At 34.4% G+C, this 12691-nt stretch overlaps 1 protein-coding gene across 1 annotated transcript; it reads left to right on the forward strand.

The window, feature by feature from the left end:
- Positions 1–32: 32 nt before the first annotated feature.
- LOC134247275 (tubulin--tyrosine ligase-like protein 12) lies at positions 33–10551 on the forward strand. The gene is made up of 13 exons (XM_062729637.1): positions 33–235; positions 2106–2212; positions 5061–5225; positions 5334–5370; positions 5639–5798; positions 5917–6050; positions 6255–6445; positions 6799–7005; positions 7308–7571; positions 8453–8537; positions 8666–8734; positions 8868–8999; positions 10248–10551. The coding sequence occupies exons 1-13, from the start codon at positions 83–85 to the stop codon at positions 10410–10412; spliced, it is 1869 nt and encodes a 622-aa protein (XP_062585621.1). The 5' UTR covers positions 33–82; the 3' UTR covers positions 10413–10551.
- The last annotated feature ends 2140 nt before the right edge of the window (positions 10552–12691 follow it).

The following is a 12691-nucleotide window of genomic DNA, read 5'->3' on the forward strand; positions in this document are numbered from 1 at the left end:
GATAACTCCGAATGTGTACCGAAAGCTACTTTCACTTTTGTTCCTCCCCATTCTGGAGAATTCCATTTCCGTCAACAAAACCATGCCTCATCTCACGAAAGATGAAGAGGTTAAAGAATCAGACCAGCAACCTAATGAATATCATCAATTTGTAGAATCTCATGGAACTCAGCTGATTGCTTCCGGAGTTCCAGATTACTATTGGCCGAAACTTTTCGAAAAACTGAGCAAAGAGGTAGACATTCTTTATATTGCAGTATTGTACATGGCTACATGCCAGTATGCAATGTCAGTGCTCATCATGACATGTACATGTTGTAAATATTTTCTTGTATGTATGGTATAAAAATTTCACAATGGGTCCATTGTCACAAACTTTGAGAATAAAAAAAATCTCCATTTAACTCTTCAGAAATACTTAGTTGACAGCTAACACTATTCTCAAAATTGCTGTCATAAAATTGAGAACACCCCCAGACTGAGACCCAAGACAACTATGATTTATGATGGTAGACCCAAAAGTTTTTCTTTAGTTAGTGTCGATCATCAGTCCACCAGGTTTACTTGTTCTTGGGTTACAATGTACTTGAGTAAATTGAATGTCCTAGCACTCTCTTGATGTTTACGCTTACATGTATAAGAGGAAAGAAGACATTTATATTTTATTGCTAGACCTGGAAGTGAACACAGGACCCCGGTATTTTAAGTTAAATTCTCAAATCACTGAGCTACCGAGGCTGATATATATGATCCATATGGCTCAAACCACTACATTCCCCTTTTGAATGATCATCGTCCTTGATTTTTGTAGACATTCTGGATTCTTTAGTCCCTGATAGGACTTTCAACTGCAAGTCTTTATTATGTGTTCATGTGTGGAGAGAGGATGGGGGTTTCCACATAACCCAAATCATCAGAGTCTAAAATCAGGGTCACAGCACCAAATGAAAATATTTGGTTTATCTGGGAATTAGATCTGGGCCTCTACATTACTACATATTAGTCAGGTGCTCTAACCACTGAGCTGTTAGCCTGATATCCACTTGCCATAGAGCTTCTTCATATGTAAAACGTGTAGTTTCATAATCTTAATTAGCATCAACATAATGAATACATGTACACAAAAGTGAATAGTTCAGGGTTGTCCCTTAGAATTAAAACAGTGGGAGTATTTTTTTATAAAAGTGTAAAAGGAGGTTTAGGGTTCTTCCCTTAACATAGTGTAATACTAGAATAAATGGACAGGAGGATTTATGTCATTATAATATTAAGCAAGAAATCCTGGCCCCCGGGACTTAAGGACCACCCTGTAGTTGAACTACCGTATATACTCGCCTATAAGTTGGATTTTTGGGAGTTATAATCTCTGGTCCAAAACTCTATGTCCGACTTATAGGTGAGCTATAAAATTAATGGTATTATATGAAGTCAGTCCCTCTGATATATAAGCTTATAGGGCTGGGTATTGGCCGGAGATTTCGTATTGCGATATATTGCGATATTTTGAACTGTATTGCGATATGTATTGCAATATTTTCAACGTAATAAAAATGGCATTTTTTCACTATATTTACTTTAATTTACACGCAGAATGTACATAACCAAGATAAATAACCTACACGGGAAAAAAAATCTTGTTGATTTCTTTAAGTTATGCTCTGAAATGCTCCCACAAAACAACTTCTGTCTTAATGTTTGGCTTAATAACAAACATTCATAAGTCCAATTTTATATTTAATGACAAAATTCCTTAATCTAAGCATATTGCCAATATATCGATATTACAAAATCGTATTGCGATACGATATTTTTTGTCATTGTATTGCAATATATTGAAATATCGATATTATTGCCCAGCCCTATAAGCTTATTAAATACAACCGACTTATAGGCGGACCGACTTACAGGCGAGTATATACGGTAGACTGAAAGTGAAATCTGTAATAGTTACTGGTTACATTGATAATGTAAACATGATAAAGTAGCTAATTAAAACTCAATGAATACAATATTATAAGTGCCTCAGTCACACTGGGAGTCTTCTAAGATGTGATATCGTATACTGTTTATTTAAATACTTATCCTTACATATCTTTTTGAAACAGACATTTGATGCAGGAGAATACTTTAAAATCCTATGTGTGGAAACTGAAGATGGGAATAAGTGGAAAGTGGTCACAATCAAATCATTAGAGAGCAAACATCCAAACAGGTATAACAACATTAAGATGACGTCGCTATAATTTTTTTAAAAAGTAAACCACAGCATGAGCTTTCCCATTGATATGTGTCTAAGTAAAGTTGTCTATAGGAAACAAGAGGCCCATGGGCCTTATAGGTCACCTGAGCATTATGCAACAACTTTCCAGTGATTGAATTTGATTCATGTTTTAAGCCAGATGCTATGGCATTCACAATTTTGAAAGAGGCACCATTGATCATCATAACAATACACTTAGCAGTTGCTTAGTTTGTTTACTTAATACCCATATGCAGGGTAAGGGAACAAAAAATGCATTTCAACTAATCAGTAATATTCAGCAATAATCAGTAGTGCCCCTACCACACATGAACCCCTGACCCTTAGGCCTTGATATTTGATTAATACCAAGGAGCAGATTTCAAACCATTCAGTCATTTTCAGTATATAAGTACAGTCCCCCCCCTTCTATGGTACCCCTGACCCTGGGGCCTTGAAATTCACAATTCTGGAAGATATGGGCCCTTGTCCAGCATAACTATATAGGTAGTTCATCTGCTTAATACCCTGGAGCAGAGAAGAAAATTTTCAAAGATTTAATGTATTTTCACTATATAATCAATAGAGCCCCGCCCTAACACTAGAACCCCTGACCCTGGGGCTATAAAATTCACAATTTTGGAAGAGGCATTCTTGCTCATTATAACTATGTACTTAGCTAGTTGATTTAATTCCTAGGAGCAGAGAAGAAGATTTTCAAAGAATTCATGTATTTTCACTATATAATCAATACGTCCCACCCTAACACCAGAACCCGTGACCCTGGGGCCATAAAATTCATTATTTTGGCAGAGGCGCTCTTGTTCATCATAACTATGCACTTAGTTAGTTTATTTAATACCCAGGAGCAGAAAAGAAGATTTTCAAAGAATTCATGTATTTTCACTATATAATCAATATGTCCCACACTAACACCAGAACCCGTGACCCTGGGGCCATAAAATTCATTATTTTGGCAGAGGCACTCTTGCTCATTATAACTATGCACTTAGTTAGTTTATTTAATACCCAGGAGCAGAGAAGAAGATTTTCAGAGAATTCATGTATTTTCACTATATAATCTATAGAGCCCCGCCCTAACACTAAAACCCCTGACCCTGGGGCCTTAAAATTCACAATTTTGGTAGAGGCACTCTTGCTCATCATAACTATGTACTTAGTTTATTTAATACCCAGGAGCAGAGAAGAAGATTTTCAAAGAATTCATGTATTTTCATTATATAATCAATAGAGCCCCGCCCTAACACCAGAACCCCTGACCCTGGGGCCATAAAATTCACAATTTTGGTAGTGGCACTCTTGCTCATCATAACTATGTGCTTAGTTGGTTTATTTAATACCCAGGAGCAGAGAAGAAGATTTTCAAAGAAATAATGCATTTTCACTACCTACTTATTTAGCCCCGCCCTAGCACTAGAACCCCTGACCCCAGGGCCATGAATTTCACAATTTTATTAGAGGACTCATTGCTGATTACAATCATGCCAACAGTTTGACTGCTTGATGTCCAGGAGTAAAGGAGAAGATTTTTAAAGATTGCATTAATTTTAGTGGTTTTGGCCCCACCCCTCAGGCCCCAGGGAGGCAGGGATCATGAAATTCACAATTTTTGTTCACCTTCACCCATAGATGCTTTGGGCCAAATTTGGTTGAAATTGGTTCAGTGGTTGCAGAGAAGAAGCTGAAAATGTTCAAATGTTAACGCACAACGCACGACGCACGACGACGGACGAAAACAGATAGCAATAGGTCACCTGAGTTTAATCAGGTGACCTAATAAAATGAAGTGACAAGAAATATGACTCAACAGCCTTTTTTAAATAAAACAAAAAAAACAGAAATGTCAAACAATCATTGAATTAGCATAAATCTCACAGCTGTCAAAAACATATATATATAAATTGTAGTGGGAAATTATAAAATATATTATGCTCTATTTTATATTATTATGCTTCCTGTCAGTTTGTCTCTATATAGCCCATACCCTGCTATTCTCGCATAGTGGTCTAAGGATTTATATAGCGTAAGCATACTATGCCGAAATAGAGCACGGCTTTACTTTTTGAAGAAAATTCTTCATTACACACAACGGGTATCGAACTCATGACCGTGAGGATGCCAGTCCGATGCCTTATCGATTACGCCACAGAGACGATCACTGATTAGGAAAATTTTATTAAATATATAAACTTAATTTATACAATTGACACAAGAAGGAGAAAATAGACAAATATTATTTGAAAACAGTTATATTTATTCTAAGGAATCTGAGAAAAATGTGTACAACAAAGTTTCAAACTAATTATATACAGATCATTAGATGAATTGATATCATGGGGTCATTTAAACGCTTTTTTATATAGCGCTTGATTGAAGGATGTAAAAGAAAATTATCAATGAGAATCCACGTCTGTAAACAAATCAGTCTTACTAACAAAACAGAAAATAAAGATGAGTATCTTTGTGACAGAACATTCTTACTTATTTAGAGAAAATACTAGTAACCAAAATAACTAAGCATGCAACTAATTCTAGCATGAAGATTTTGAATGAGTTTTTGCAAGTGCGCTGTGTTACCACCATTATTTTCAGGAAAAAATCAAATGGATTGCCGCATAAATAATAACAACAGTCAGCATAATAATAACAATAGTGTTGCATTATGCATGTACTATGCCTAAATAGTAGGCAGGGTTTGACACATAGTGCACTCGCCTCCGGCTCGTGCACCATGTGTCAAACCCTGCCTACTATTTAGGCATAGTACATGCATAATGCAACACTATTATATAATTGACAGTATATTCTTGGTGGATCATGCCTGGACCTACAGAGTATCCGACTGTCGACCACAGCTGGAGCAGATCCCCGGCCTGCTGGAAAGAATGGCTGCTCTCATGGACATCCAATCAGAGGAGAGGTCAAAGGACGAGGTCATCGAAGACATCCTGCAGCAAATGTGGAAGTTAGTAAACTGCTATTGCAGAATATAATGATTGGTTGTAAAAAGAGTTTACTTTTAACTTTTGGTGTAGTTTTAAGTAAAAATTCAATACCATTATTTTCTTTATAGGTTTAACCAGACTTACAGTATAGGAAATGCTGAATTTGTAAGTATACAGATACATTTTTATTTAGATGAAGCTTCTTCAGGAAAGTAAAGGTCTTTTTTGCATATTGTTCATAAGTGCATAAATCTCACAGATATATGCATGTGAATCAACATACATGTAATTATAAATTTCTGTATTTGCTTCATGCTTTGGGAATATTATTATTTTCATTTAAAAGGAATACTTATGGTTTTACAATTTATTATTATGTTGTGTAAATGAATAGAAGTCATAAATCATAATTTCTCATTCACCTCCCCTTTAGGGTTCAGATGAGTCCATGCCGATATGGTACATCATGGATGAGTTTGGCTCACGAGTTCAGCACTCGGACTCACCAACAGTGAAGATGTGTCCATTTTATTTTGCACCTCTTCAGATCTCCTTCACCCTTATATGGCCTCTTAAAGATCTTGAAGAGAATGGTACTTTTTCCTTGATGTTTTTCTACTCTCATGTATTATGATAATGCAAACTTTATACATGTATGTACATCTAGAAATTTCTAAGAAAGAAGCATTTTGATTGTTTTTGTTATTGCAGAGGAGATAACTAGAGATTATACACCAAATGTACAGAACCCAGAAACAAGGAAAGCCAGGCTGATTCCCTGGGTGCCAGCAGATTTGACTGCAGTGGACTATACTCAAAAAGAACCTGACATCTCATTTTTCCAGGTATTATGCTCAGTGCTCTACTGTGGGGGTGGGGGGGGGGGGGGTCTAAGTGTTGCAGTACTGTAATTGTGGCACTCTTAGAATGATATAGTACCTGTGCTAAATGAAATGAAAATTAGTTTTCACAGGCATTATTGTTTATTTTTGTTATAATCCCATGGTACTTGTTAATACAATTATGTTTCATTTGTTATTATTTTTCAGTCATTTATCAAATTGGAAAGCATGCCAGACCCTAATCATAAGTTTTCTGGACTCCCACGAGATAGGAATCCCAAAGTTTACCTGAAATACATGAGCTTTCACCAGTTTCTGACAGATAAAAGATTTGATATGGTAGAAACTAAAGAAGAGGCTGACATTATATTTATACAAAAACACTTCAAAGAATATGAGTAAGTCACAATAGAGAAATCAAATTTTTAGAGTGATTACTTATGGTACAGTGTATAAGTTAATGCTTTTTGTAACAACATATAAGAACATATAAGAATGAGTTTTGAGAAAAAAAAATTTCAATAAAAATTCCTGTTAATTGAATCTTATTTAGGCCCTATACATCCTTTTTTGATTTATTTTAGTTTGCATTATGTACATGTATTTCAATTAAGACATAACAATTTTGATTTATTTTTGACTGATACGTATTCTTAACTTTACAGTCATGAAAACAGAATCATCAAATGAATGCAATCTTATACAATTTAAATTTTGACTTATTAAATAACACCAGATCCATATTTTTTAGCAAATACCCTGATAAATGCGTGAATCAGTTTCCGTTTGAGCGAGTGATCACGGTGAAGGACCTACTGGCCGTGGTCTGTCGCCGCACGGGGGATGGACAGGAAGACCCCGACACACTTGAGAGGAACCCAAAATGGCTTCCCATCACCTACAACCTGGAATCAGAGATCACACAATTTGTGTCATACTTCCAACACAGAGAGAAAAAGTAAGGACATTCATCAAGAGCTTTGGAATAACAAATAACACCTCTTTGAAAATTTTATTAGACAGTTTTTGATAGGCTTGCTCAGATTTTTTGATTAATATGTTTTCATGTTGGAAAAATATTACTGGTAAAACTGAACTTCACTACCCTAGGCCTTTATGGCATTTAAGATTCTGAAGAAATAGTGTCAGTTTTAGTTATTTAAAAATAAAACCTCTCTAAAAGAATTTCACCCTGAAAATATCCATCTTGGATAATAGAATCTCTTAAAGTTTTATAACACCACAAGGATTATATTGTAGAGCTCTCAACAACCACTGGATATGTAAGCCCTGGAATCTAGCGAGGGGTCTAGACATGCACATCACAGACAACCTGAGCTACATCCTTAGACTGCCGGACAGTGGACCAAAAATCGCCTGTAAATACGTCCACGATCCCGTCCTGTTTATGAGGGAAGACATCGGCAATGTTAAATTTGATGTGCGCTACGTTGTCCTGCTCTCCAGTGTGGCTCCACTGAAGTTGTATGTTTATAGAGTGTTCTGGCTCAGATTCGCAAACAGGTACGGGATTTTATTTGACATTTTGGAATAGGGAATTGAAATACAGTAAAACTTTTATTGAAGAAAACATTAAAATACTTGAGGGGTTGACCAGGGACCTATATACTAAAGGGATAGGCAACTCCTTCATCGCCATGTTTATCTACCCAAAACATCATGCACAACACTACAAGTTTTTCAATTTACGTTTATTCCCAGTAAACAGGATGTTTCCTGATTATTATCATTTATTTCTTTTATGTATTGGAATTGATTTATTAATAAATTTTAATGCATAATAATAATTATATTATTTAAATATAAAGAAAACAAACACCGAAATCGAAGATTTCTCGGAAATATGGCCGATCGGGGCATGTGCTGATTTTGCATGAAACAAAATTACTACTAAGATAAGGAGTATAATACGTGCTAAAAACAAATTTTAAATGATTTTTTGACAGATAATTAAAGGATTTGGTCTCAAATATGTGATAGCTTTAGAGATATAATTAATTAAAGTTGACTTACGAAATCCCGCAACTTACAAGATATCGCGAGACTTGCAAGTGTTGCCTATCCCGTTAGTATATAGGTCCCTGGTTTGACATAAATGAAGTCGAGGTCCAAAGCAATTTTTCTTCACTTTACCTTAAACATAACTCTTATTGCAATCTAATATTTTAAGCTATAGCTAATAACAATTTTTATATCTAAATATAAGTTAGCTAAATAGATTGAGATTTAACTACTTGTATGTTTTCATTTACAAGTGATATACTATATCATAGGCATGAATTTCTGTGGAAAAATCTACAGTGCTGAGGATTACATCTATGCATATTTTATGATATGTAGGTGCTACAGATATAGATAACACTGAATGTCAATATTTTTTGTAGACCTTTCTCATTAGATCACTTTGATGAGTATGAGAAACATTTTACTGTGATGAACTATGTAGAAGATGGACAGAAATTAAATCAGGTAACAAATCATTAAAAAGAAATCTCTGAAGAAATAGAAAAACCTGTAATCTTAATCAATTTCTGCATTTAGTTTTTTTGAATTCTGTATTGAATTTATGTAAATATAACTTTTTCCCTGGGTTTTAGGTGAACTATGATGACTTTATACCCATGTTTGAATCACAGTATCCTGCATACAAATGGGCTGATGTTGAGGTGAGTGCATGTTCCTTAATAGATTGTTAAGTGTTAACTATAATTGAGAGAATTAGATGTAACTACAAAATGTTTAACCAAAAATGTCAAGTAGAAGGAGAGATCTGTACTAGAAATTAAAACCGTTTTGTAGGAGGACATATTTCAGATGTTTAGGGAGATATTCCAGGCAGCTACGGCTCTGCCCAGCCCTCAGGGAATCACCCCGTGTCCCCAGTCCCGGGCCATGTATGCCATCGATTTACTGCTGGAATGGAGGAAAAACATTTATAATTTATTCATTGCAAAGGTTTGTGCTGTATAGCAACATCGGGGTTTAAAAATATGGAAACAACTTACAGTACTTGAAAAAAATTACAAACAAAGATTTAAAGTGATCTCCATTCCACTTTATTATTGTCTGTGACCCAATCAGCAGAACTTTGTATGTGATGTCATACTACATAATAGTAATGGTGAGAATACTTGTTTATATGGAGTAGCAACAGTCTTAGTTTTAATAAAATAGGAGTTGCACATTGGCACTATGTAAAAAAGATTCTGTGAAAGTTTCATTAAATTTCATTGAGTGGTATAAGAGGAATAGTGGATAAAAGATGGGTACCCCAAAACGTAACAGATGGATGGGCATTCTTATCATTCCATACCCTCCCATGTTTCAAGGGGGGGGGGTTATTTAAATTAATTAAAGATGGTGGCCTTAGCTACAAATCTTTTGCATTCTTATTTTATAAAGCTATAATTATTTGTATAACCATGGATACATAATGCCCAAATACAAATATATTAAGTGTCGCTAAGATCTCATGTGGTCTGGATAATTAGGTCTGTAAATATAATTAATGTAAGAAATTAATCGGAGAACGACCATGATTACAAGGATACTAAGTAGTATATGCTACATTGTACAAAAGAAAATAGATGCATAGATTGGTATTCCAGGTATATTTTTGGATCTGTTGTGACTGTCAATTATGCATATGTCAAATCTTTGAAATATTATGTCTAGTTAATGATCTTGCAGGACTACACCCAGCTTCACTTCTTGTATAATTCTTCCTATTGATCTTTGATGTTGACGAACTGTGTCTGTGTATTGTGATACAAAAATTGAATAATCTCTGTAATGCTATCCTCTTAATGTTTTCATTTTTATAATAGAATCTATTAATAATTGACTTATCACTATGTAGATATATCTAATATATCTGTTCATTGCACATAAATTATTTTTGTGAATTACAAAAGTGTCTGTCTTTTGAAATTAAAATTTGGTGTAATTACAGCATTGATGATTATTGAGTTATGATATTTGAAACATCAATTGAAGTTTCTTACAATGCAGAAATACTAGACAGTACTTTACAAAAACAATCCTTTATTGAACATACTTCTACCTACATGTACTTTACATACGGAGATTCAGCCAAACTATAAATGTGTATTTTAATTTTTCTGTATTTCAGGGAAAATATTAATTATTTGATCATTTTAAAAAGTATCTTTTTTCTTAATTTCAGGAGAAAGAACCATTCAGCCAGTGATCTGTGAAGTGAATTTTTGTCCAGACTGTGACCGAGCATGTAAATATCACCCTAACTTTGTAAACGACGTCTTCAGTACGCTGTTTATGGATGACATTGAGGGGAGACCTGTCGCAAAACTTTTACCATCTTAATACAAACAGGGATGAATTGTAAAGCTGAACACATTGTGATTGACTTATATATATGTACTACCTTTAACTAAAATGATGTACATGTATTCCCTAACTAGATACATTTGTATCTCTCTTTTAATAAATGGATGTTATCAAAGGAGTTGGTTAATTATTTCTTTTTTCTCTTTTGTATTTTGAAGGATTTATTAAAAAACAAACTTTTTAGATTCAGGAAATCTTGAGAGCATCTGGAAAGCCTAAGTGTGATTTTTCACACTGTACATATGTTGTCTGTCAACATAAATGGTATAAAAATATTAATGATTTAAGTTTATTTCGTTATTTTGGTGATTTTAGCTCACTTGACATTTAAGCTCAGCTATTAATTTGTGATTTATACTGTACATGTACCCTTTTAAAGCTTAAAAATTCTCAAAAAGTACTGCATGGATCAGAAAAGAAGAATGGGACATTCCATTCCAGAGAAATGGTGGTACAACACTGTTAAGAATAAATATGGAAATGTATCCAGAAAATTTTTAAAGTCTTTTTCTCATGAATAGCAAGGGCATGATCAGTTATATCAATATGCAAGCACCCTCAGGTAGTAGAAAGCTTATTAGTTAGAATAATCTGTGTCTTGGAACAAGCCCTCAAAGTCTGTAGGACAATATCTTTATAAAGATAGAATGCTGTATCTACAAGTATATGAAAGCAGCAAAATTTAGGAAAGATTAGAATTTGTTCAAATAGTGAATCTAAAATAGACATTCAAAATTAACACCAGAATAAAGAAAATTTAAAAAAAAAAGACAATCAATCCAATGCATAGTCAAATTAAATTGCAAACATTCATTTTAGTGGGGAAAAAAAATCAAAGTCTACACTATTCATCAACAATTTTTTTTTTTGACGTATTGAACTATTGAGTTTAGTAGTACCCAATAGTTCAACATGTCAAAAAAGTACTACTACTCTCTTGGAGCAAATTGTACTTTATATTACAGTCCACAAAAAAGGTGTGTTTATGGTAGCTTATGGCGAGGGTTGAATTTTCTCAAATGCATTTCAAAGGTCAAGGTCAAAATTGTTGGTACCAGAAGAAAGTCTTGTCACAAGAAATACACCCGTGAAATATGAAAGCCCATTTCCTAACTATTCAAGAGTTATGGCCAAGTTTAAGTTTCTAAAAAGTGGGCCAAACTCTAGGGTCAAGGTCAAAACGTCAAAATGTTTATACCCACTGAAAGGACTTGTCACAATGAATACAATGTACACATGTATGTGAAGTACGAAAGCCCTTGCACCAACTCTTCAAAGGTTATAACCAAGGTTAACGTGTAATAATATTTTGTAAAAGTGGGTGGAACGTCAAGGTCAAGAGGTCAATTTTGGTGATACCCAAAGAAAGGTCTTGTCTAAAGGAATACAACTGTGAAATATGAAAGCCATTGCTCCATCCACTCAAAAGTTATGAGTAAGGATAAAGTTTTTTGCGGACAAACAGACAGACGGAGGGACAGGGCAAAAACTCTTCACTCCCAAATCTTCGATTAAAGCAGAGACATAGATCCCTCTATTATAAGTCTCTGATTAAAGGGAACTTTAAAAAAAAAACAAGTAATGGGTGGTGCATTTTGCGGATTAAAACGACCCTTTTCCCATCGAATTTTGATAAGAAACACAACAAATTTTGTATTTGTTTCATATCGACATGCATATGTTGGTAAATAAATAAAATCCAATATTAAAAATGATGCGCAGTAGATAAAAAGTTATAGCCATGGTAAAAGTAGGTCAAACTCCATTCAATGAAAAGGTCTTCTAACAAGGATTACATATGTGAAGTATGAACGCCCTAGCCCTTACCGTTCAAAATTTATGACCAAGGTTAAAGTTTTTTACGTACATAATTCTCCAAGGTCAAGGTCAAAGATATTGGTATCCGATGAAAGGTCTTGTCACAAAAAATACATATATGTGAAATATGAAAGTACTAGTATTTAGCGTTCAAAAGTTAAGACCAAAGTAAAAGTTTTGAATTTTTGTGTAAAAGTGGGTCAAACTCAAAGGTGAAGGTCAAACGGTCAAATTTGGTAGTACCCAAAGAAAGGTCTTGTCACAAGGAATAGGAATACACATGTGAAATATGAAAGTCATAGCTCCACTAAACCAAAAGTTATGAGCAAGGTTAAAGTTTTTGCGGACAAACAGACAGATAGACAGACAGACAGCTAGACAGACAGACGGATGGACACGACAAAAACTATATACCCCCGAATCGTCGATTACGGGGG

Source organism: Saccostrea cucullata, unplaced genomic scaffold, assembly GCF_032062105.1.
Source record: "Saccostrea cucullata isolate Sc308-1 unplaced genomic scaffold, CSIRO_AGI_Scuc_v1 ctg2084, whole genome shotgun sequence".
Lineage (NCBI taxonomy): Eukaryota > Metazoa > Mollusca > Bivalvia > Ostreida > Ostreidae > Saccostrea > Saccostrea cuccullata.